The sequence below is a fragment of the Anguilla anguilla genome, chromosome 18, assembly GCF_013347855.1.
Source record: "Anguilla anguilla isolate fAngAng1 chromosome 18, fAngAng1.pri, whole genome shotgun sequence".
Lineage (NCBI taxonomy): Eukaryota > Metazoa > Chordata > Actinopteri > Anguilliformes > Anguillidae > Anguilla > Anguilla anguilla.
Window position 1 is genome coordinate 29134677 of NC_049218.1, and position 26720 is coordinate 29161396.

The 26720-nt window shown below is 41.5% G+C and overlaps 3 protein-coding genes across 4 annotated transcripts in view; 2 read left to right on the plus strand and 1 right to left on the minus strand.

Moving 5' to 3' along the window:
* cfap43 (cilia and flagella associated protein 43) overlaps positions 1-4784 on the plus strand; it is a 28352-nt gene extending 23568 nt beyond the window's left edge. For both annotated transcript variants that reach the window (XM_035400798.1, XM_035400797.1), the window contains exons 32-38: positions 93-279; positions 1473-1585; positions 1801-1960; positions 3223-3387; positions 3676-3756; positions 4008-4161; positions 4455-4784. In XM_035400798.1, the coding sequence (XP_035256689.1) occupies positions 93-279; positions 1473-1585; positions 1801-1960; positions 3223-3387; positions 3676-3756; positions 4008-4161; positions 4455-4618 (1024 nt within the window). In that variant the 3' untranslated portion in view covers positions 4619-4784. The remainder of the gene's footprint in view (positions 1-92; positions 280-1472; positions 1586-1800; positions 1961-3222; positions 3388-3675; positions 3757-4007; positions 4162-4454) is intronic.
* Positions 4785-5457: 673 nt separating this feature from the next.
* sfr1 (SWI5-dependent homologous recombination repair protein 1) lies at positions 5458-7043 on the minus strand. Its single transcript, XM_035400799.1, has 3 exons — positions 6600-7043; positions 6013-6351; positions 5458-5790 (listed from the first exon to the last, which is right to left on the minus strand). The coding sequence occupies exons 1-3, from the start codon at positions 6690-6692 to the stop codon at positions 5602-5604; spliced, it is 621 nt and encodes a 206-aa protein (XP_035256690.1). The 5' UTR covers positions 6693-7043; the 3' UTR covers positions 5458-5601.
* A 5659-nt stretch (positions 7044-12702) lies between these two features.
* The window catches only part of col17a1b (collagen, type XVII, alpha 1b), a 41495-nt gene continuing 27477 nt past the window's right edge, over positions 12703-26720 (plus strand). Inside the window, exons 1-11 of the mRNA XM_035400989.1 lie at positions 12703-12843; positions 17898-17971; positions 19953-20003; positions 20396-20686; positions 22657-22704; positions 23777-23818; positions 23966-24013; positions 24497-24640; positions 25007-25117; positions 25582-25758; positions 26497-26568. Coding sequence (XP_035256880.1) covers positions 17908-17971; positions 19953-20003; positions 20396-20686; positions 22657-22704; positions 23777-23818; positions 23966-24013; positions 24497-24640; positions 25007-25117; positions 25582-25758; positions 26497-26568 — 1048 coding nt within the window. The 5' untranslated portion in view covers positions 12703-12843; positions 17898-17907. The remainder of the gene's footprint in view (positions 12844-17897; positions 17972-19952; positions 20004-20395; positions 20687-22656; positions 22705-23776; positions 23819-23965; positions 24014-24496; positions 24641-25006; positions 25118-25581; positions 25759-26496; positions 26569-26720) is intronic.

The window sequence follows — 26720 nt, forward strand, 5'->3', positions numbered from 1 at the left end:
GAGATAGTGGATGAGACAGCAGTGGGTGAGATAGTGGGTGAGATAGTGGGTGAGACAGCAGTGGGTGAGACTGCGTGCGTGTCTTGGAGCAGGGTGCAGAGGATCCGGGCTCAGACGGACGACGTCAGTTCTCTCCGCTCCGCCAGTGAAGGAGCGTCTCAGATGATGAGGGCCATGGAGGAGCTCGACCGGAAGGAGAACATGCCGGAAGACCTAGACCCATCCGTTTGGCAGCGTTTCTGCCAGTCCAGGAGAACCAAGGTGGAGAGTGAGCAACGGGTGAGAGGCAGAGCCAGTGCCCAAAAAGACTGCTTTTGCTTTCTATAGGTGCACAGTGGGACCATGGAATGGGAGGTGCAGGGCCTGGTAGACACTGAACTGAATTTAGAAGTATCTAGAATGCTTTAGGTTTGGGATCTTGGCAGGGCTCACTGTCATTGTACACATAATATCTAACCAGAATTGCTTTAGTAACATCTGCTCAACTGTTAAAAAGGCGTCAGAATTGAAGGTATTCTTCAGTCACCCAGTACAGTGGTCTTCTGTGGTCTACCAGGTTGTTTACTACTGCTGACCTCACCAGTGCATTCTTGCGTCCTTCAATGCCGTGAAAAAGTATTTGCCCTGTTCCTGCTTTACCATTTTGTCCGGCGTAAAGCAAATACAGCATTTCACAGTAAGAACATCACACCAACAATCGAATGTGGCGGTAGTGTGATGGTGTGAGGATGCTTTGCTGCCTTGAGACCTGGACAACATACCATTATTTTAGGAACCATGAATTCTGCTGTGCACCATAAAATTCTTAAGGACAATCTCCGGTCATCTGTCCATGAGCTGAAGTTGAAGTGTAATCGGGTTATGCAGGAAGACAAAAACACAAAAGCAAGTCCTAAAATTAATAATTTGTGCTTAAACCTACCAATTTGTCTGAATTAAGCTGTTCTGCAAAGAAGAGTGGGCTAAAAATCCTCCACAGCAATGTGCAACACTGATATCAAATTATAGGAAGCACTTGCTTGTAGTTAATGCTGCTAAAGGTGGTGCAACCAGTTATTCAGTTTAAGGGGTCAATTACTTTTTCACATGGGTGATATGGGCATTTGATCATTTTTTCCTCATATAAATGAAATAATTATTTGAAAAATGCATTTTGTGTTCAGGTTCCTGTTGTATATTACATTTTGTCGAAAGATCTAAAACCATTCAGTGTGACAAATATGCAATAACAAAGGAAATCAGGAACGAGGAAAATACTTTTTCAGAGCACTGTATCTATCAAAACAGTTCTCTTCACAGAGTGTTTTCACAAATGTTTGCAGAAAAAGCAAGGGCATTGGAGGACGATTCTGTCAAATCACTAGAGGACAGGGCCCCATTTGCATAACTACTGGTTATGATACAACAACCTCATCCTCCTTTCCAAAGTGTCACTGTCCTTTTAAAAGTCCTTTCTTGCCATTGGTCTGCAGGTGAAGCAGAAGGCCCTGGAACTGGCCGAGATGCAGGCGTTCTTGCAAAGGAGAATTAGTGAAGAGGAGAGCGTCAAAACTAAGATAACCAGTCTAATGGGTGATTTGAATAGGTGAGAGCGGTTCAACATGATGAAAAAAGAAATGGCTGACTGGCAAGGCTCCTTCAGTGCTGTCTAAATACTACATTAAAGGCGGCTTGCTGCTGGGAGCACGTGTCATATACCGTATCTAAAAGAAGGTCATTCATATGGACTTACATTTTGGTGAGAAGTGTCATGTGGGTAATGTAGTTCATAGTTCCAAAAGATGTTTTATTTATTTGCAGTCTTCGTGAGGAAAAGATGGTGTTCCAGCTGGACCTGATGGTGCAGATGCTTCTCAAGCAGGGCCAGGTGGAGGTGGAGACGGGCAGATTCATTCCAGATTTCTCTGACTCAGAGCTCATTCACAGGAACGTGGTGGAGGAACTGAATGGGACAATCAGGGTAGGGCCGATTCTGACACGCTTAAGAATGATTCAATCGCCAGTTGTGACTGGAGGGTGTTTTTTGTGCAGTGATTCTAAAAGGGCACCCCAGGGTGCCCTTTTTGATGCGTCACCAACATAATTCTCAAAGTCAGCCCAAGTCCGTCAGGACCTGGACTCACCCCAACCCTCAGGCCAGTTTCGGGTCGAGAATTTATCGTTGATTTTGGTCGGATCTGAAAAACTGTGTGTGTGTGTGTGTGTGTGCCTGAGTGTCTATTTAACTTGCATTTTTACATGTGAGCACTGTCCATTTTGCTGATTGCTACTTTGAGTCAATCAAACACTCAAACTTTCTGTATTTGTCAAAATGTATCTATTTTAATCACCCAAAAACTTGTTTGCTGTAATTAACTACACAGCGAATATACAGCTTTAGCCCGAATTCCTTTTTGCACACTGCGCACGCACTAACGTGATCAATTAGATTATGAAATATAGGAATGGAATGGAGGCGGGGGCTATCCCATCAATGATGAGTTTACAACAACAATAACAAAGTCAGAAAAAGATGTGGGGAGATGGATACGGAATCAGTAATAAAAAACGAGTTTGCGACAGGCGAATATGTTCTGCTCTCTCAGGAGGGAAAGGGAAAATCAGATGTGTGAAGGTACTTGAATTGGTTGTCAACTTGGACATTTTAACTAACAACCAGGTTAGCTTTTCACCAAGCACGTGAGTGAGATGACATGGAACAGGGTAATATCTGATTGTGTAGGGCAGCTGAGGGCATCTCTCCCATGGAACAGGGTAGTATCTGATTGTGTAGGGCAGCTGAGGGCATCTCTCCCATGGAACAGGGTAGTATCTGATTGTGTAGGGCAGCTGAGGGCATCTCTCCCATGGAACAGGGTAATATCTGATTGTGTAGGGCAGCTGAGGGCATCTCTCCCCCATGGAACAGGGTAACATCTGATTGTGTAGGGCAGCTGAGGGCATCTCTCCCCCATGGAACAGGGTAACATCTGATTGTGTAGGGCAGCTGAGGGCATCTCTCCCATGGAACAGGGTAATATCTGATTGTGTAGGGCAGTTGAGGGCATCTCTCCCATGGAACAGGGTAATATCTGATTGTGTAGGGCAGTTGAGGGCATCTCTCCCATGGAACAGGGTAATATCTGATTGTGTAGGGCAGCTGAGGGCATCTCTTTCCCATGGAACAGGGTAATATCTGATTGTGTAGGGCAGCTGAGGGCATCTTTCCTCCATCTTCTTCAGTCTTTAGGAGATCAGAAGATCTCCAGCATGGTGGAGATTAAGGACTTTCGGAAGGGCATCATCCAGCAGGAATGGGAGTACAAACGGATGAAAATGCTCCTGGAAGACCTCACCAATAAGGCCCGGGACATCCAGATGCTCCGGGTCACCCTGGAGCTGCAAGAGGTAGGTCCTACAGTAAAACCCTGTCTGTGGCCGTTCATTCCGACAGCTGCGCCACCATGAAGCCAACACACAGAACCCTGAATGAGTCTGCTGAAACTGTCTCTTTCGTATACTCTCACGCATCATTGCTGATGGTTTTCGGGAAAAATAAAATGCAAATATGCATCATGTAATATATTCATTTTGCATACATCTCTATATAAAATAAATAAATGTAAATTACTCTAAGACTCAGAGTTTATCTTGTACGTGATCTGAATACTGATTTTCTTCTTGTCTTCTTTGAAGTACCTGAATGCAACAGATCATGACAACCGTGTGTCAAAACAGATTTCGGATGTAGAAAAAAGAATTGTACTGCATGAAAAGGTAAGAAAACGCGCCAGATATTATTTTTGTTTCGGTTAGTTGTAACCACCACCTGCTCATGCAAAGACTTTCAAAACCATGAGCATAGAATTCTTCTGTTCTGTTACCAGCTACTTTTCACCTTTTAATAATTCACTGTATGTGCAACGTAACCCTCAATGTTGTCATATCCACAGCATAGCATACTGATAAATCACTTTTTTCATATCGAATGGTACTACTTAAAAACAAAATTTCTTTCACCTTTTAAGACTCATAACAAGGATGTGAGGACTACCAAAAAGATGATGGAAGATATGGAAAGACACGTAGCTCGCAAGGTAGAGCAAAATGTGTTGCTGGACCAGCAGATAGCAGACCTGAAGGTGACGGTGGCGGAGAGAAGGCACATCTGCGAAGCCGTAGGTAATAAAAGCAAAGCGTATTTCTTTCATTTCATCCGAAAGCCCTTGTCATGTGACTGCTTGACTGACAACAGTGATGGTGTTAAAATGCCGAGAAGTGTACGGTCCTCTAGGGTTGCCTGTACTTGTTGCGTGTTGGCATGGTTACAGTTACACGACAGCTTGCGCACGGCTCCTCCCACTGCCCACACAAGGAGAGCACAGGCAGGCGCCTCCCATTGGACGTAATTGCTACCTGCTGACTGCGCCAGCTTCCCAGCAGCAGCGTAACTGTGTGTGAACTCCTTTAACCAGCCCTGGAGCAGGCCCAGCATGGCAGCAGTGGGGGACGGTACCAGGAGATCGTGGACAGGAAGAGACTGATGGACCAGGCCAAAGACCAGGCCAGTGAGCTGACTCAACTGAGGGCGGAGGTGGACAAGCTGAGGAGGAAGACTTTCCCAGCACTCATCATATAACAGCAAGGGCATCACTGGTTATGTCCTTCATTTAGTCACAAATGTACTATGCTTTCATCACATTACTCATTCGTCAATCCATTATAAAATAGTCGTGGTGAACAGTTTCAGTAAATTCAACTGTAATGGAATTCCACAATGTTAACAATTAAATGCATCAAGTTTACAGCTTTTTGTCTTTCATTTGTAGATGAAAATGTGATAAATTATATGATTCCGTGTATTGTGACTTGTACTGTTTGGACCAGCGAGGCTTATGTTGAATTTTCAAGACTGAAAAAAATTCTGCCCATATATACTTTCACACGGTGCAATCTTTATATTATGACGCGTAGTGTATGTTTGTGCCGGTCAGCTCTTCAAGGTAAAGCAGTGAATTGTGAACCTAGACCGATTTCTGAATCTCTGCCATTTCAAAACCAGTGGCATTTCACAGGTGGACTACAAGCGGCATTGGCTTGCCAATTACTCAGTTTAAATACAACATATCCCGACACAACACCCCTCATTCTGTTGATCATGTCTGTGTGTTTTTGATACTTCCATGGCCGTAGACTGTATTAAATTTGAAGGAGACCTCAAAATACGATTCCCCCCTGCCCCCCCCCCAAAAAAAAACGATGCATTGCCCATCTCATGGGGATGAATCAGGCTAGCTTCTCGTGGTTTGAATAATTCCATCGCTCTTAACTAACATGATAAAGATGAGTAATTGTTATTTGAAGTACAGTAGACATATACAGGGCTGTAGCATTTGTCAAAGATCTGTGCTGATACCCCTTGCTGGAGAGCAGCCTGATGTTAGCGTGAGGTCTGATCAATTTCATTTCCAGTCAAAGTGCCAGTATGTTACTTTATAGTACATCGAATATCGAATTGCCCAATTGAAAAAATACGCCGACACTACAGACAAATTGTGCAAATTCGCAACGTTTCCAAATCGAGCTAACAAGGTCAAGAGAACAGCAAGACCGCAGTGAGATTTATGAGTCTCTGAAGTCATCTGTGCGGTCAAAGTGCAGTATGGCGTCATCCAATCCGAAATGGTCAATCAGCTGGGAAATGCTGGCCTTCCTGCCATCCACGAGCATGGCTGACTGCAGCTCGAGAAGCACTGCCTGGCTGCAGCTTCTCCACTTCCCGATCAGGGACTGGAGCTGGGTCATGTCATTCTGAAAACAAAACCACATGCGGACAATGACCGGTAAAAGCAAGGCTTTCAGATAAAGAATAAATCATTTGAACTCTATTCCACTGAAATAATCTTCAGCATGAAATACGTTACACACATACAGCCAGTTCTAGACATATTTAGCATTTCTCATGTAGGCTGCAAACTCATCTGCGATGATACTGTAGAATAATACTGTTACATATTAGTTGAAAAAGAATACCTTTGTTCTGTACATTTGAGCCATTTTCAGCCGCCGAAGTTTCTCGGTCTTATCTCTGACCTCTTTCTTTAATTTTTCTCGAAGGTGAAAGAGGTCGATTTGTGGATTCTGCGTGTGGTCGCCCGGGGACAAGGCGCTCTCAGCTCCGCTGATTTGATTTCGGTTCAAGTCCACTCCATCAGTCACGCTTGTTTTTGCGCACTCCTTAACACCTGTTTTGTTTGAGGTCGTCACCGCCTCTTCGTCTGAATCCACTTTAAGTCGTTTCGCCACAGAAAACGGAGAGTTGAAGGACCGTCTAGTTCTTTTCAGTCTTTCCTTTAGTGAGGCACTCATTGGCTGAAAGACCAAAAGACCAATAAACACAACGTCAGCGATAAAGGTCGCAAAGCTGTACTCAAAAACTTTAGTTAGTCTAACTGTTGGCTAACCACCGGCTAGGGTACTTAATATAAAAACATTAGCTAGTCTAGTCTGGCTACACTAAGCTTGTCTTTCAGTTATAGCCTAAATCGTGTATAGCTAGCTGGCCAACTATTATTAGTCCAGCACCATGAAGACAAGCTTCTAATATTATTAATACTCACCGTTCGTGTCCTGGATCCACAACGACTGGACTGTTCTGAACCATCTGGTGTATGGTATACGAGTTTGGATTTTAACGTATTTGGTGTCTCCATTCTATTAAAGTTAGAAGACCCGTTATACCTATACCGTTTAGTGGCACTGCCTATATAGTCTAGCTACTACGGCAGAGTTCTGGCTAGTTTATCTTTAGCTAGTTAGCCCCATTTGTGGCTGCAATTCCAGCCATTCTCGCTGACTACAACACAGCTTGTTGGTTAGTGTAGCTGATCTAATTCAATGCACTATGACAACGCGTGTGACTTAGTCTAGTAAGTAAGAAAAAGACAAACAAGTCACAACCTCTTATGAATGACGCTGGAATGACATGAAAACTACGAAAAGTTACTTTTTTAAAAATCGCACAAACAAAATTTACATCCAGGTTAAAACTGTGCTGGACCAATGACGGTTAAATGCACGTGACATAAATCTAACCTCAAAGCTGTCTGCAATTGAATTATGGGAGATGTAGTTTACGTCCGTGCCACTTTCCGTAGGGTGCGATGGTGAAAGTAACAATAATTAAAAATAACAATGGAAACGAATAAAACGCAATTGAATTCAATAATTAACGAATTAACAAATGAACTGATAAATTCAGCACCAAATTTAATTAAAATGATGGTTATTAAATAAAAACAGAGGTATCTTATTAAATTAATTACTGTCCTTTTATACAGTTTCCTTAATACAGTGCCTCCAAAATTGTTGACACTCTTGGTAAAGATTAGTAAAAATGCTATGAGAAAATATCACTTGTTTTTTAGCCTTCATCTTGAGAGCTATATACATAGGGGTCAAACTACTGTATGTGGAATGACCATAAACACAAGGAAAGAAATATACATGTGAGGTCCACTTTTACATTACCGTAAGTTTGAAACAAGATTTACTGTATGATGAAGAGAAAAGTATTTCTTAATGATGACTGAATAAATTACCTTGTGACATTTTATTTTCAAAGCTTCTGTGCCTGTTGAAAATAAACAAGAGAGCTTATTGGTTATTCTGTTGCTTTAAAATGTCTATTACGTTTTGTGTGCCCTCAGCTAAGGGGTGTGGTGCTATGCGGATGGAAATACTATCTTGCCTCGACTTGAGCATCACAATGAGCTGTCTGATATTACTGGCCTCAGGGTAATGGTTATTAACTCATTTGCTATACAGCTGTAATTCTCTACCCTGAGTTTTGGGTTCATGATAGTAAATTACCTCTGTGATTCAGTAGACAGTTTTGTTTTTTTTTGCCTGTTATTTTTTAAATGAGACTGAAAACCAGCCATTAAAATGGGCTGTCAATCAAACCTGTGACTCAGCCTCACCTGATAAAACAAAATGGAGGCATTTGGGTGAAGACCCTTGGTGCCAATATATAAATATATATATATATATATATAAGTAATATATAATATATATAAGTCGCTTTCTGAGTCTCAAGATTCAAAATGAAATCTTACCTTCTCATTTTCAGATTCTTAAACTTTCATATTTTGCCTTAGGCTTGCTCCTGTGGGGGTTTAGGCTAGGGTTGTCTGTAAAGCGTATTGTGACAACTGTTGTAAAATACGCTATATAAATAAAATTTGATTTGATTTGATTTGATCATATTCCTACCAAAGGAATACATGTACAGTTCTGCTTCATGTGGACTCATACTGTACATCCTTATGTAATGCTTTTCTCATCTTAAAATCTAGTGGACAAAACTGACCTCAATTTGAAATACTGCATGCTTGTTGTTACATGGTTTATGTGGCTGTTATGGAAATACATTATTAATTGGATTTTCTTTATTAAACCCTCAAGCTGTGCAATGAAGAAATCATTTTTATCTTTTCAAATGTAATATCTGCTGGTTTGCTAACTCAAATCTTAAGTGCAAGAACAGGCTGATCAACACTGTGAAATTAGCTATCAGGGTCACTGGTGCAGACATATCTGATCTCTGATCTCTCCCAGTTGTAGCAGATGCTTGCCATAAGGAAGGCCCAGTCCATTATGAGGGATTCCCAGTATCTTCTGTCCTATCAATCTGTATTACTTCCCTTATTGCTCGATATAGACTTTTTATATTAAAATAGAATCCCTATATTAAAAACAAACAGGACTAAACACTCTTTTATCCCAACTGCCATTGGCTTTTTAAATAAGTTATTGTAATACGTTTAAAAAAAATGTTTTTAATGTTTTCCTGTTGTCGTGTCGTGTTGTTATTTTATTTATTGTTATTTACAGTTATTTATAGTTTTTTTATTGTACAGTATGCTACAGAGCAAATTTCCTTATTGAGGATAATAAAGATAATAAAAACTAACTAATCACAAGAAGCTGCTCTTAGAAAAGTATTATTTAATATTTAAAATATTAAAGTAATCATTTTAATATGAGATCATTTAAATAAGGATAGTATTACTGTAATCATTAAGGAAAAATATGTGCTGAAATAAGATTTTTTTTCATATGTATTGTAAATGTTTTTCATATTTGCTGCATTGTGTGTAGTTGTACACTTTAGCAGTTAAAATCAACATAAGCTTCTTCCCAATCTGCAAGTTAAAAAAATGGTTAAAATATGCCACAAACTGTGTGTAAAAGGCAAATCAAAGAGGCACAGGATATGTTTCACGAAGCTGCACAAGTGGACAGAACAATGCACTCAGGGCAAAGATATTTTATGGCATCTTACATTAGTTTTGGAGAACATGGGCAAGTGAATAATAGAAATCCATAAAAAATAATGAAAAATCAACATCACATTGTGTGCAATAAACTAAACCAGGACTCTCCAATGCTCCCATTTTAGGTGCATTTGCTCCTGAAAACTGATAACTGGAAACAAGACCAGGTTAAAACCTAGTATATGGCTGGACCTAACACACGTGATCCAGCTGGCCAATGGTTTAACTTCATCACTCAGTCACTCAGTCACTCAGTCACTCAGTCACAGACGTTTGCATTTGTAGGGCTGGCCCCGCTGTTGCGGTCCAGCCAAAAATCATTTAATAGCACACATACTAATTGGGGTGCATTAGTGTGCTCCTAAATTTTTCACCTTCGGAGCAAGTGCTCTTTGGAAAAAATTTTTTAGTGTAGAGCTCTGAACTAAACCCAGAGGATTTTCCTATTGTGGTAGGATAATTATACTATACCAAAGATATAAACCAAAATGACTCTTTCAGTTCTTCTCATTCTCATGTCGTCTATATGATACTTATTAAGGGGTATCATCACACATAGATTTCATATTATTTATCACATAATATACTACCCATAATCTAAATACTGTGGAAGACATTTTTTTCTAAACACCCTTATACCTCTGTAACTGGTCTTACCTCTTTTTCTTTGACTACATTTATTACTGTTTTACTTTCACGTTTATTCTTGTGTTATTCTGTATGCATTCTGTAAATGATTTTAAGCTGCGTTGCTATGTGAAAGATGCTATACAAATAAAATGCATTATTATTGTTTCTGTTATTCTTGATCTTATTGGTGGTGTTGCTGTGCGAGTTGTTGTTATTGAACAGATATGTAACGAAGAACAAAGGATGGGCTCCGACACCCAGTTACGCATAATTTCCCAGAAAGTCCCGGGTGTGTAATAAAGGCACGTTGGGTATATTTGATGTGGCTTTGGGAAGGAAAGCGACTTGTGGGGAGTTCTGGTTACCAAGCAACCAAGATCTGTGCCTCGAAGGTACAGAACTGCAACAAGTTCAGACAAAATTCTAAATGCCATTGTTTCATATCGTGTTCAGCTATTAAAATCACACTGTCAAATGCAAAGTGGATATCTTCATTTGAGTTACTTTGATGGAGATGTTTCCCTAGACTGTTTCCCTTTATTATTTGTTCGCTGAATGTGAAGCCAGTGGTTTCTTCAACATGGCTGCTCTTTCTGACATGACTGTTTTGAAAATAACGTCCTTCGGTCTTTTTATTCTGAGTTCACGATTTCCTGTCGTTGAGGGTCTTTTCCATGATTGCTGTTTCAATTATGTGTCTTTATCACTTTCAGGTTCTTCGAGATCATATGATTGTATGATTCTTTTCACTGTCCACATTTGCAATATTCATGTGGGATTTCATAAAATGATGAAACAGTTGTTATTACCATTTACTTAAAGCCTTGCTGCAGCATCCAGTGTAGGGATAATGCATAGAACATTCCAGTGTTTTCTTGCTCAATCTTTCTTGTTAAATTGGCACATTCTGTCCATTCACATACTTTGATTTTCTGACAACAATTCAAAATCATTCATGCAAAGAGCGATACTCTGAAGTTTTCTTAACCAGAATGCACTTTGTCTTCATCACCGTAAGGTAAGTATGTAGCCTATGAGAGGCTGCTTTCCAAATACCTGAGTAATTACCCACCATGCTCTTCCCCACAGCTGATAGTGTCTTATTGATGGCTCTGACATGAACTCAACCGTTTTACTATGGGATTCCTAACAGTTCTGTCCAACTCAAGATGAATAGAGCTGAAGGAAATATAGCACATTTTGCCACAGTATGGTATTCGCCCGTCAAATTCCCGAATTCAGCATTAAAGTCCTATGCGTCATCCCGGGCCAACACCTTTTCAGGGTGGGGCGTCCCGAGGGCCTCCACAGAGGGGGTGCTGAGCCTCGGGACAGCGTTTGGAGGGCTTGTGTGAACCTGGATGTGTTCAGGAACACACCGATGTTTCATACCCTAGAGTGACTCATCACCGCGTTACTGCCACACAACGCAAACAGTTCTCCATCTCCTCCTCCTCCTCCTCAGATGAAGAGCTGCATAAACAGTCCATTACATTGTTATGCCCTGAAATTCTGCATGTGCACAAATGTATTGGAAACATCTTAAGAGTTGTGCCATCTGTTACCATTCTGAGGAATTCAGTGTCTCAGTATGTGCAAATCGTAGTCTTTCAGTCACAACACACCCCGCTGGTTATTTACTTGCGCACAGTTTGCGTTGAACCCTGTAATTCAGTCAGCAGGGCCTGGTCTCTTTCAACATTTCTCTCTTTCAACATTGATTCGCTATTAAAAAGTGTTTCCTTGCGTCGATGAAGTTATTGATTGGTCAGTTAACTTCGGTCACCGCCAACGCCCAGAACTGTGTAATGCGATGAAAAACACATCTGCTTTTAATCGTAGCTCGAAGTTAAGGCCAGATGATGCCTGAATCTCGCTCCACATCTGTCTGAATACTCTGGTGTCAGTTATGCGCTGAATTCCAAGTTTAAGTACTGCCGAAGTAATGTGGAGATAGTTACGGATCTAGGGCGGTGCTGCCTCTTTCTCTCTCGTGCTGGGAGTTGGTATCATGATGCTGCTTAATAACAGCCCATCCAGAATTAAAGTTAATTAGGAGGTACCCTGGTGTATGCCCACATCTTTCCCGTCCATGACAGACGGAGCTTTTCTTTACATACGGAGGAAAAGAAAGAAGGAAGCAAGTTTCTTCTTCTGCACTGTAAATAGCTTTTATACCTCGGCATAAATACATGCCCGTGCAAGAACTTTTTTTCCCTTCATCAGCCTAGAGTTAACTGTAGATGACCTAAGATGCATTTAAATTCGTACCAAACAAACAAAACACAAAATAGATTTAAAATAAAATAAAAAATTAATAAATAAATAAAAATGCCATCATTCTTTATTGCCAAACGACTCTAAAGAGTTTAAGACAACGCCCACTTGTGAAATAAAAGGGAAAATTCTGTTAATTCCACAACATGTTAATTCATGAAGCGGATGCCTGGTTCGTATTTCACTTAAGTGAATTAGTTAACGGTCAATCCATCAAGTGCTGGCGTTGGCATGGATTTAGCCTGCGTACATGTGCAGGTTAACCGACCATGGATATCCACACCCCAAGCACACCCAACTCCACTCTCGTTACCGGCAAACCCCCAGAGTGGTTTTTAAAATTGTTGTCCCGAGGGCAACGTCTCTTTCCAAAAGGCTGGGTGTGAACCTGCCAAGGAGCAGCCGTGGGCGCGGCTGAAGACTCAGCCCTTCCGGCTCTGTTTAGACATGTATTTGAGACCTGAGTGAAAGTTTCAAGTAACGTAGTAGCGCTGCGCGTTGGTTGCTGAAGCAGTGCGCTGAAGTTGACTGATACATAAGAGCCGAGGGGATTTATACGCTGTTGTATTCTTTGTTTGCGGACTTCTCTTGATTATTTCTCGTCGTTATTTATTCGAAGGTATGTTATTATATCTATTTAATTCTTTTCATATAAACTTTTTTTACGTGTGTGTGTGTGTGCGTGCGTGCAAAGCATGAAAATGAGATTATAAACTTGAGGACTATTCGATGCATTAAGTTTGGAACAGGAGAAGTTTTTTTGAAATCAGTACCGGCTTGAGTTTCAATATTTGTTCGCATGTATTGTTTGTTCTCCTGGCTACTCTGCCAAGCTGAAAATCACAGCTGTGATTCCAGTGGGAAAATATGATATTGAGTCAGTTATCACGCTAACATTCTTTGTCTGAAGTTCCTGGCATGTTCTAATGGGTGTTCACATAATTTATGGAGAAATGGAGCATTTAGTTCATGCAGACAACCTAAAATATCTATATACATACATACACCCCTGTTTAGGGTTATCTGCCCCAGTTTAGGGTTATCTGCCCTAAACTGAGGTAGATTGTCACATTATGTAATCGCTTTTACAACAGAATTTAATTTCGCATGCATGTATTGTCAACAGTTTTGTCTTCTTTTTGTAAAACATGTACCATGTAGACTGATGATGCTAGTATTTCAGCCTGACTGTATGTTGTTGATTGGTCCAGATGATTTTTATGTGCAATGAAAGATATTTTAGATACAGAAGTTTCTGACAACCAGCTTTACAATGGCTTTTGGGGGTTTGTGGTCTAAAACAAGAACATAACTCCCAGTATAACTCCAAAGCAGCAAAATTACAGGAGCTGTAAATATGAACAGATTAATTTTGAGTGTTTTTCACAATTATAAACAAAAGTATTATCAGTTTTTATATTGTGCACGTACATCTTTTCTTGAGTACAACAATCTTAGGTGGCGTGTACCATAATAAATATTTCCAGGCAAAAATAAGATTAAATATATTTTTTGAAGATTAATCAAGAAGTATACGTACATACTACCTGTGGAGGAATAGCACCAATGTTCCTGCAGTGTTTTCTTGCTTTAGACCACAAAGCCCCTAGCGCCCCTCTGCCAGCCAATGTGGATCTGCCAAGTTATCAGAAACATCTGTAAATATCTCAAATATCATTCATTGCACACAGAACAGTTTGGGCCAATGCGCACCCAGTCTGAAATCGTATAAACCTGCAGAACGTGAACTGTTTCTACACCGAACTAAACAAAACAAAACAAACGAACAAAAAAAAAAATCAATTTCATCTGGCTTGTAGTAAAAAAATATTTTAATGCTTATGCGATAACCCAGTAGTTGATGTTTTTTGTACTATTTTATCAGGACACTCGAAAAAAGGACAAATACCAATGAATGAGTAGCGCTTGTAAATTAATTGTCCTGTGGCTGGTGATGTCCTGTGTTTGCCTTTGTGTTTTTGTTGTTTTGAACCATCACTTTTCTTTGAGGTAAATGACACATTCTTTAAAAAAAAAAAAAGAAAAAAAAGAAAAAAACCCATCATCGAAATCGGTTCTTGCTTTGGCAAATTTGCCATAAAATTAAGGTGACCACTCACGTCAACCAGATTTTTTGAAAGCAATTGACTCTCAAGCACAGGCTTTGGCTTGCATGCTCTATTGAACATGCCAAATAAAATGCCTATTAAATGGGTTTATCTCAATGTTTTAGTAGAAGGCCTAATACCACACAAACAAACACAGGGTCACCAGAAGGGGGGGTATAACCAGGTATGTTGTCCCAGGCCCCGTCGAGGGGGGTGAGGCCAATGGTCTGTGAACTTGTGGTATGTTACTGAATGGTTTTGAGAGCAAATTTTGTCCTGGGCCAAGGAATTTCCCAGGGCAGCCCTCGACAGTAGACAACATTTAAGCCTACACATCCCATAATACTTTCAGAATTGTGACCATTGTGATGGCCAGCTTCACAGGTTCAGTTTGCTCAGTGCGGAAACCAACTGTGGTTGCACCTGCAGTACAATGCAACAGCGTGCTATCATGTTCTGCTCTGCACAAAACGAGTTAAGTTGTGCTGGCGCTACGCAAGGGAACAAACACACACCAAATCCTGTTCAGCTGCTGCCGATCACAGGAAGAATGTGCCGAAGAATTACCTGTATAAAATAAGGCACGCAGGCTGGGTCTGGTGTAGAGTTTCACAATGAAAAGGAGACCTTTTGTATATAGGGAGCTTCTTCAATGGTGCATTGAAATCTATTATCCGTTAGGACACCAAAGGATTTCTTTGAATGCTGACTTCAAACGGCTGACCTTACTCAGACATACAGAATCTCTGTTTGCCGTGCATGTGATTTCTCACTGTGTTGAGATAAATGACCTGGCATTTATTAACATGAAGTTCCCCTCTTACATTGACTCAACATTAGATTGCGCTCATTGCATTTACATAGCATTTACACTGCATTCCTTTATACAGCTGAATATACTGTATATATACTCAAGCAATGCAGGTTAATTACCTAGCTCAAATGCACAACAGCAGTGTCCTACCCAGTAGTCGAACCTGTGACCTTTATGTGACAAGACCTGTTCCTTACCCATTATACTGTACTGCTGCCCACAAGTGAGTCCTTACCTGAATCCTCACTAATGTTTAAAAAATGCAGACCAGTTTTTCTTTCAAACGTGTTGTTAAATCAGTGGATGGCACAGGTAGAGCCACTGGTGTCTGCAAACATTATGGGCCAGCAGTTTGTTAATACAGCACCTGTAGATGTTTGAGCTGCATATACCTCAGGGCATACGTTTAAATTTCATGCACCTGAGGTCATAAATTAAACCAGATGTCATAAGCGCAGCCCGCACGAGCACAGTTTAATTAAATTCTCATTTACACTGATGACAACCAAAATGTCTTTTAATAACAGTGAATCATTTTTTTTTAATGCATTCCAATTGAAATGATGAGAGGGAAGGATCCTTACATTTGGACCCCAACTAGAATTAGAGTTAAAATTTTTGTCTGTTTTCAAAGAGCGGGGTTATCTCTCAGCACAGTGGATTTGTGAAAGCTAACTGTGTTGCTGATTATTTACTGTTTGACCAAATGATTTTCCACTAACTGCGCTTTTTTGAATGTGCACGACAGTTGCAGAGAAGCCGTTTAGCTGTAAATTTACAGTAATGTTATTGGTTTTACGCTGCTGTCTGCTCAGAAGCCTTAGAGACTTACCCACTCACAAATGTAGTTTAATTGCATTATATTCAGCAAACAACTGTATAAATTTTGTCTTTGTACGCCTTGTTGCTTCTTTGAGGCATAATATTCTTATTTGTTAAACCACGAAGGATTAGTCCACATAATGTGGCTGTGTGTGCACTGTTAACCAAATGACAAATTCAACGGTTTTTCCATCTCTTTTACTTTTTGACCTGCAGTGTCACCTCAGTATACTTGGAACTGAGCGAGTGTGATGTGATTTATCAGTACTCAGCACTGCCCACTGGTGGTGCCACGGAAAGCCCAATGCCAGACAGGGACTAAGCCTAGTCTCGAACAAAAGAACATTTCCCCGGTGGAGATATACACTGAAAATGAAAACCTTGTCTTGGGCTAGGCTGAATTCTTATCTGGGAAACCAGCCTTATCGATCAAATAAAGTGTGCTTAGCTGGAGTGTAAACCTCAGATTTAAAGACCTAGACTACAGAACTGCATTACAACTGGAACAGCTATCAAAATCTGTGACAAAAGGATTAGCTGTTCCGGTTTAATGTTGTTATTTGGTCTAGGAAAGGGCTGTCTGACCCTGTTCCTGGAGATCTACCATCCTGTCAGGTTTCAGTCCAGCAATTTGGCACACCTGACTGTACTAATCAGTAGCCTAATGAAATCTCTGGCTCTCGAGTGAGGAGTGCTTTGTTAGGGTTGGATTGGAAACCTACAGGATGGTAGATATCCAGGAACAGGGTTGGGCAGCCCTGGTCTAGGAGTTTTAATCTCCAGTTAGGTACGCAGCAGTTGATCCAGTGTCATTAAATGAAGTCTATAAGCACAGTTAACACAGTGTGATGACTCTTTCACATGTTCGAGACCAATGCACAGTGTAGAGAGACAGGAAGAGACGTACGACAATGGGTCGTGTGGTCGGACTCGAACCGCTGACGTCGCAGCTTGTAATGAGCATGTGAACAGTGCTCTACAGGCTACGCCACGAGACACCCCCAGCAGAGATCGTTTTGATTATGTTCTAATATTGGGAATTATGCTTTGTAATACTACTATACCTGTTATTAGCACAGACAATGTGAGAGACGGAACAAAGACCAAATTCAATTTGTAATTGTGTCATAAAAGATTATATTTCAACTTAAATTATTATGACTGGCTTTACAATAATTTAAAACTGAAATAACAGAATTTTCTTCTAGATAAATGTAATGTAATGTTTTCAAAATGTTTTCACATAAATGTTTTTTATGTTGTGTAAGTTTTACAGGCTAACTATTCCTCTTAGTGATTTTGAAAGAAAGCTAAGGTTCAAAACGCACTTCCATGTCACGAAGAGGGAGATAAAGAAAGAGAGAGAGAGAGAGAGAGAATGAGAGAAGGAGAGAGAGAAAAAGTGAGAGGGAGAGAAAGAGAGAGATAATATTGTAGAGGCCCCTATTGTTTGCCGTTACGTCATTCCTTCAGGCATTACACCCACATAGTAAGCAATATGAGTACTTAATGAATGTTTTGTGATTATTGTAGTTATCTGTGCTCCTGAAAGGCTACGCACTGCTAATTGCTAAGTGATTAAGTGGAGTGCTCACCCTCATACTCTAAAGTGCGACTTGAAAAGTGCATTCTGTGGTGGAATGTGCCTGTGTAGCTCCTAATAGTGTGCTTTGTGGTTGTGAATGCAGATGTGGATTCCAGTGAATTACAGTTTTTCATCAAAACGGTGCTGAGGCGAGGTTTTTTGTACATTCACCTGGTATTAGTCTAATACAGCACCTGCAGACAGTTTCTTTTTGCTAGGAGTTTTGTCTCATTAATTTTTACTAAGTTGTCATTCACTATTCATTTACATTTTCTATAAGTTCACCAAAAACATGTATGCATTTATTTATTTATTCATTCATTAATTCATTGCTTTTTTTGCAGGTGGAATGGAATGGATTATTTAAGTACAAGGAATAGACACCTTTCTGGTGGGAGCTCAGCGCTCTCAGCCAACGGTAAGATTTCTTATCCAGCCTGAGGAGCTTTCCATTTACGTAGAACAGGTCAGACAAGAGAGAGAGAGGTGTCTGACAGAGCACAGGCACACAGGCCAGGGTCTGATAGAGCACAGGCACACAGGCCAGGGTCTGATAGAGCACAGGCACACAGGCCAGGGTCTGATAGATCACAGGCACACAGGCCAGGGTCTGAAAGAACACAGGAACACAGGCCAGGGTCTGATAGAGCACAGGAACACAGGCCAGGGTCTGACAGAACACAGGTACACAGGCCAGGGTCTGATAGAGCAAACACACAGGCCAGGGTCTGAAAGAGCTCAGGCACACAGGCCAGGGTCTGAAAGAGCACAGGCACACAGGTCAGGGTCTGAAAGAGCACAGGCACACAGGCCAGGGTCTGAAAGAACTGCAGGAACACTGGCCAGGGTCTGATAGAGCACAGGAACACAGGCCAGAGTCTGACTGTGCAAACACAGGCCAGGGTCTGACAGAACACAGGCATACAGGCCAAGGTCCGATAGAGCACAGGAACACAGGCCAGTGCAAACATAGGCCAGGGTCTGACTGTGCAAACACAGACCAGGGTCTGACAGAACACATCAACACAGGCTAGGGTTTGATAGAACACAGGCACACAGGCCAGGGTCTGATAGAGGAAACACACAGGCCAGGGTCTTATATCCCAGCATCCTCTGCTGCATAAACAGAACTCCTGAGTGTACTTCCTTTCATTGTGGGTCATAGATTATCCCTTTAATGCATTGATATACATCTTTACGAAAATCAGCTTTAATGTTAAAACTGGGACATTTTTCCTGCATCTTAGATCAAAGTGGATATTTTAAAACACTTCTGAGGTGGTTGCCCAAGGAAACCACTGTGTATCAAAGGTTGAGTCCTGGACCATCCTTGAGTAAATACATACATATATACTTATATAATTATGTATATTATACTTTTGTCATTGGCTTTTTATTTTTATATCTCACTTCTTTCATCTTCCTCAGAATAGATTATCTCATCTTATTCTTCATCATCCTCACTGCTCAAAGCTCATTATCCCTTTGATGATGTGTAGTCAGTGAGTTATATTGGATCTGAAAGTATTACTATTTGCTTATTTTAATAATTGATAAATTCTAGAAGAATTTAGGTACATAAGGTAAGAAAACGTGAACTGAATTCGCCCTGGGTCTGATGACTAGGCGGTGGTTTTGGTGGAGCCCTCAGATTGTTTGTGTGGGCCTAATTTTATTTGAGGCATCACAGCTGAGTCATTGATTTCTGTGAGTTCCACAACATGTCTCTAGAGATCCTCCCAAAATAAAAAAAATGTAGTCATTTAAGTATAAGATAAACCTCAGTGCTTTTTTGGAATTGTGAAAATAGATGGTTCCTCCCGTTAATTTGGAAATGCCTCTGCTACAGCAGGTGTAACACGCCACCTAGTGGCTATTCTGTTACAGCGTTGACTGGATGCCAGACCTGAAATGTACTAAATTCCATTTTAGGAACCGACATGACTTACTAATTGCCTTATGTCTTTTCAGATCTAAAGTGCTGGATCTAATATTTTTCTTTCTTAAATATTGTTCTCAATCTTGAGATATTTAAAAAAGATCATTTTTCTTGATTAACATATGGGACTTACATGAATAATTGGCAGATGATTAACTGACATTATGTATACTGTATATATACATGTATACTGAAGTTAAATAAGTTTTAAACATGCTAATCTGCAGGTTGGACCAGCATTACAGCTAGGTACCCAAAATAAAAAGACCAAAGGTCAAGTGATATTTGTATCATAGCCCCTGCCATGTATTAAAATATTCCTGTGTGATCATAAAGCATAAAGCAGTGATTTTCATGGCTCTCCTGAAATAATTTCCTTAAGAGAAATCTAACTGTACTTATTTCCTGATAACTGCCTTTTCCGTTCGTGATTTTGATTTTGAATGCTATTCTTTCCCAGTTGTGACAGAAAGCGTAACAACGACAACCAGACTAACATCACTGCCTCCAAGTGAGTTCACACCAGTTTCACCCTTAAACCATCGCTGTTTATTTTAGCCATGTTTCAGATGCTTAGCTGTTATGAATAAATGATTAAATATGAATTTGTCTGCAATTACATGTTTATGCGATTAAAGGCACAGAAATACTAAAGGCACAGAAATACTGTCCCAGTTTACCATATCCCAGAATCCTCTGCTGCATTAGCCTGTGTGTACTCCCTCTCATTGTGGGACTCAAGTGCCTTTGAGACACTCACACAGATCCTTATTTTTAAAAAATCAATGTCAGTGTCATAAATGTGACATTTTACATCTAGCTAAGTTCAAAAAGGGATGGGTGCCATTTTGGGAGTGGGTGGTTTCAGATTGATAGATGTGTTCTGTGTTTTTGACCCTACAGCTTCCGGAGGGTTCTCTGTCAGTTCCTCTGGAGGAGGGTATGGAGCGGGGTCCGGGGGCGGGTCCGGGGGCGGGTATGGAGCAGGGTCTGGGGGCGGATCCGGAGGCGGGTCAGGAGGCGGGTCCGGAGGAGGTTCCAGGGGAGCCGTTAGAGGGACCTCGGGATCCTTCTCCATGGTAACAAAGGGAGGCTCCTCCTCGTCCGTGTCTGGGGGTATAAGGAGGGGGCCTGCCTATTCCCCGGCTCTCATCGAGAGGAAGACCATCATCAGCCACTCAGGCGGGTATGAAGGTGAGTGCCGCCAGTCTGTACCATTCTGTACCAGTCTGTGCCAGTCTGTGCCAGTCTGTGCCAGTCTGTGCCAGTCTATGCCAGTCTGTGCCAGGCTGGCATGCAAGTGCTTCTAGTCATTCACATGTAATTTAAAGGGGAATTCCACCGTAAAATGAACTTTTACTTGTAGAAGAGTAGCTGTCTGATTAAAATGAGCGCTTAGCCAGTTCACTACCTGTAGTGAGTGCAGATGTAGTCCCAAACTACTGCACATGCTACAGGTACCTGCTTTACTAAAGACTACAATGAGTGGGCACTTACAGTTCATTGGCGGGCGCCAGGCAACGCCAGTCACAGGCTGCCACTCCTACTGAATACAGATGAAGAGGCTGGACGTTACACGTGACCTAGAGGCTCACGTTACTCGCCAGAAAGCTAGAAACTAAAAGAAAATCTAGTTTTATGTGTTTACTTCAGTTTATTGTACTGCTTAAGTTCTACTAAAAAGAAAATGGCGCTTCAGTGGTGCATGGCTTTAATAGGCCTAACAATAATTGGTTGTCATAATTATAAATCCGGCGAGAATATAGCCTATGTTCTAGAATAGGCCTGCTGGTTGTAGGAGAGAATGGGGGAGAGGAGGCGACGCATTTAGCCATGCTGGGAGAAATGTATGGTTCACATTGGCTGGCATTCCCTCATGCGAGAGCTGAAATGAAATATAGTCCACATCTACGCATTTCGATAAATTATCTGACAAAAATATCACGATTGTCTCTTGTTTATTCATTGCTTTTATAAATGAGGCGTCAACAGCAAAACGACCTGTTTTACTTGTCATTCTAGTGGGACAAAGACAGACATAGCCTATGTGGGTCTTTTTATTGCAGTTTTACCTGTTTGTTCTATTGCCGGGTAAAAACTGAATGTTTTCAATGCTGGGTTTTTAGCCGCTTAACGTGTAGATGCACTATTTACAAGGTTTGAGTCAGTTACCTCTATTCGCGTTGTCATTTATCCTAAATGTTATTAGTAAACTGCTCGTCAGGGCACTGTGTTCGTTTTAAAACACATGCTTCTGCTGCTTGAGCGGCCATTACACCAAAACCTTGAGCTAAATGGGCCAACGTTTACTGTAGGCACGGGTGGTTATGTACGAACGGAAATGTGTGCAGTTAACCCATTGCAAAAGACACTAATGTGCATTTTAAATATAACACATTGCTGGCAATAAGGCATATCATATATAATTTATTACTGGCAGTAATAAACGTAAGTTGACGGTAGTCTACATTTGGCTGTGCTAATGTGTGTAGAGTAGATGGCACAGTGGTAGTAATATGATGCTGGAACAAAGCAATGGCGTGCTATTGTCGTATCATTTCCTAGCATGGCCTAGGGGCTGCATATTGCAACTGTAGAAAATGCAACTGGCAGCAAGGTAACGTTAGCTGGCTTGAGTCTGTTTGATTGAGCACAGAAGAGCAACTTACTCCACTACGCTAGGTAGCTCACATGCTAATACTGTATGCAGCTGGAACAGCAGCTACCCAAAACCTTTTATGTGAATTCTGTCAACACCCCCTTTGCTACGTTGGAGGTATCTCCAAATTCAAATTACCCGTCCATTATAGTTCCGCAAAAATGTGGAAGGTTAGAGGCGTGTGCCATTATTACTTTTCGTTGCCAATTTCTCTGTTCAGAGATGGCTTTGGCCTGCGACACAGAGAGAATCAATCAGTTACACCCAGATCTGTCAAGATGAGGTAAATGTTGTTTTGCGGTGGAATTCCCCTTTAAGATGTAATGTACAAGTTACAAGCACTACTAAATGACTTTTAAAAAATCTGTTAAATTACATTTACGTCTTTGAATTGTATATTTCACAATAAGGGTGATGGGTATCACTGTCTAAAAGAGCTTCACTGACAAGTTGCGTTCAGTCCTGTAGCTGATGCTGTAATCTACCTTCCCCCTGTTTTTTTTAGGAAGTTCTAGTGGGAATTCCTCACCGGAATACACAAGGAAAGAGTATGGTAATAACTTCCATCTGCACTAGCACCCTGTGGGTTCTACATGGCTATATATTTCATTATTAGTTAAATTACACTGAAAGTGAACAGTTACCAGGGATGAAGTAAATTCTATTTAAATTCAGTCAATTTATGAAATGAATTGAAACTGAAATCATGAATTAAAAAATGTTCTATTTTACAGTTCCTTCATGTATTTGATTCCGACTTTGACAATAACCCAAACATATTTACAATATAACACTTAACTGGTTACTGAAGGGTGATTCAATGGAGACTTGCTTAAAATAATCTACTTTGATTATTTTTTATTAAATTAACTGTGCTTTGTTCCTGTGAATGTACATCCTGCTTAATTTAGAACTGCTTTCAGCTAAAGACAGCAACTATGCATTCTTCAAAAGTCTGCATGTCTTTTTACTGTAATTTCAAACTGTTATTTATAAATGTATTTATTTATTTATTTTCATTAAATGGAAATAGAAAAGGTATGAGCAACAGCCTTGGCTAATGTTTAATAGTTTAAAAGAGAACAGTATACTTTAATTTCTCCTCATAGACCTTATAGTCTCTTGCTCTATTGGCTGTGGATGTGGGTGTCCTTGTAGCCTCTTGTTCTATTGGCTATGGATGTGAGTGTTCTTATAGTCTCTTGTTCTATTGGCTGTGGATGTGGGTGTCCTTGTAGCCTCTTGTTCTATTGGCGGGAGATGTGAGTGTCCTTATATATCCTGTTGTTCTATTGGCTGTGGATGTGAGTGTCCTTGTAGCCTCTTGTTCTATTGGCTGTGTATGTGGGTGTCCTTGTAGTCTCTTGTTCTATTGGCTATGGATGTGAGTGTCCTTATAGTCTCTTGTTCTATTGGCTGTGGATGTGAGTGTCCTTATATATCCTCTTGTTCTATTGGCTGTGGATATGGGTGTCTTTATAGCCTCTTGTTCTATTGGCTGTGAATGTGAGTGTCGTTATAGCTTCTTGTTCTATTGGCTGTGGATGTGGGTGTCGTTATAACCTCTCGTTCTATTGGTTGTGGATGTGGATCACATGTTGAATTATTTTCTGTGTTTGTTTCAGTTGCTGCCAGCTCTTCATCCAGAGGGAGGAGCCAGAGCAGAGGTAATTTGCATACATGCTTTAGCATCTGCTAATCATCCACTCTGTTCATATAGTGTGGTGAGTGTGTCACTCATGATGAATGCTCTGAATGAATGTGGTGTATTTATATCATAATATTGAACCAGCTTATCTTTTATAACCTTTCAGAGAGTGAAATTCGAGCCAGATTGCAGAGCGCTTCTCCCTCCACCAGATGTGAGTTCATATTGAAATCAGTCAGCATAATTGGCAAAGATATTGTAGTCAAAATAATGCCACTGAATCTCTAATTCATGTGGGGTTAAATAAACATTTCGTTGCCAGATTTTAAAAGATGGATAATTGATATTTTGTCTGTGACCTGTTCTTGTTTTAAACCCTGAACTTATTTAACGCTGTTTTAGTTTATGTATTTTATCATGTCGGTTGTTTCATTCTGTGTGCTACTGTTGTCATTCTTGTTGTTTTGTATGCTGTTTTATTCTGCTTTGGCCCTGTCTTGGCTAGGTCTCACTTGTAAAAGAGGTTTTAATCTCAATGTGACTTCCTAGTCAAATAAAGGTTTATAATAATAATAATAATTATTATTATTATTCTTATTATTATTATTATTATTATAATTAATAAACATGGTTCTACTTGTTTTCTCCTACTATCTGCGCCTCCTCTGCATGCCTCCTCTGTGCTCCTCCTCTGCAGGGACTGAGCTGGAAGATGTGAAGAAGCTCCTGAAAGGCAGCCGCTCCTGCAGCGTGAGCCCCACCCGCCCCATCTCCGACACCATCCCCATCCCCAAGAAGGGGTCCGTGGAGACCAGGATCGTCACCGATGGCTCGCAGTCAGGTACGCGTCATAGTGACCGGGCCACGCCCGGGGCCCGTTCCATCTCACTCCACCGGAAATCATCTGCAGACGAATACAAATTCAAACAGTTTGAATTACATAATTCAGTTTTGGAAACGACTGAATTGAAATGAAAAACCCTTACAGTTACTCACATGTAACACTGCATTTGCCCTGAATTATTTATATATGACACTGCATATTCCTTGATGGTCATTCATATGTAATTGCATTTTCGTTTTGGCTTTGCCTTGAGTTGAAAGGCTGTGGTTTTGTGAGGATGAAATTTGTGTTGTGTAGAAGAAGCGAAACAGTGATGGCTCATGGGTAATGTGAATAATTATTGACTCCAACCTGTGTGACAAGTTGCCTTCGGAGCCTCAGAGTCTGGTCACTGGAGGTTTGTCTCTTACCAGACGAGTCACAGCCCCTCAGTCAGGGCGGGGCCTGTGTCTCACGCCCCCAGTGGAGCCCCATGTAAGTGGACCCGTAGTTGTGAAGAACTCCACTCTCTTGGCTGTCAATCACTTTTGCATCGTGCCTGTGCTTCAGTGGAGCTGTGTGTGACACTGCAGTCATCTCTTATGAGTTGTCAATGTGGCTGTCCCATTCTTAAGGAATGCTTTATGTTAATGAATAATTAAAGCTTATTATACCCCATCGTGCCTGATTTTAACACATCGCGTGTTATGAGTGTAGAAGCTAATAGCCTTGCCGAAGTTACAGCACTGCACCCTGTATGACAGTTAACCCTTTGTTTCCATGGCAGCACTGCACCCTGTGCCACGGTTAACCCTTAGTTTCCATGGCAGCACTGCACCCTGTACCACGGTTAACCCTTAGTTTCCATGGCAGCACTGCACCCTGTACCACGGTTAACCCTTAGTTTCCATGGCTGCACTGTACCCTGTGCCACAGTTAACTCTTTGTTTCCACGGCAGTGCTGACGCAGTATGACACCACGGTGATTGACGCTGTCCAGCCCTCCTACACGTGGACCACCTCCAGCCTGCCCTCAGGGTTCGCTGGCATGACTATGCCCAGCTACTCCACGAGCCCCAAAAACCTGTCCCCCGGATCCACCCTCCTACCCCCTCCGCCCCTGTCATCGCTCTCAGGTCAGCCACCTCCCGCTGATCCACAGGACTTACGTACTGCGATTAGGGCTGCTGTGATTAGGTTTGCTGCGGTTAAGTCTGCTGCGGTTAGAGTCTGCTGCGGTTAAGTCTGCTGCAGTTAAGTCTGCTGCGGTTAGAGTCTGCTGCAGTTAGAGTCTGCTGCGGTTAGAGTCTGCTGCAGTTAGAGTCTGCTGCGGTTAAGTCTGCTGCATGTAGAGTCTGCTGCAGTTAGAGGCTACTGTGGTTAGAGGCTGCTGCAGCCTCTAGGGGCGACATAGCTCAGGAGGTAAGAGCGGTTGTCTGGCAGTCAGAGGGTTGCCGGTTCGATCCCCCGCCCTGGGTGTGTCAAAGTGTCTCTGAGCAAGACACCTAACCCCTGATTGCTCCCAACGAGCTGATTGGTACCTTGCATAGCAGCCTTTCACCATTGGTGTGTGAGTGTGTGCGTGTGAATGGGTGAATGAGAGACATCAATTGTAAAGCGCTATATAAAATGCAGTCCATTTGCTGCAGTTAGGGGCTGCTGTGATTAGGAGCTGTTGCAGTTAGAGGTTGCTACAGTTAGGGCTGCTGTGCTTAGAAATGCTGTGGCGGATAGAGGCTGTTGCAGTTAGAGTGCATTTCAGTGACTGCGCGTTTCAGAGCAGAGCACTCGCTCGTCTGCTGCAGCTTCATGTATGGCCTGCGTCCGCACTGATGTCATCCCTTACAAAGCGCTTCTGTGTGTGAAATCCTCAGTTTCTGGCGTCCAGAACAACATGATGAGCGGACCTCCCCCGGTCAGCAGCGGCCTGTCCAGCGGTAGCTCAGGTCAGGCCCAGTCACACAGCTCCTTCCTCAACACGCTTTTCATTGATTTTATTACCTGCAAGCCCCATTCACTCTGTTTCTAAGAGCTTACAGCCTCTGCTTTTCCTATTCCTGTGTAACACAAACGCAAGTCCTTTTACATGTATAAAGGG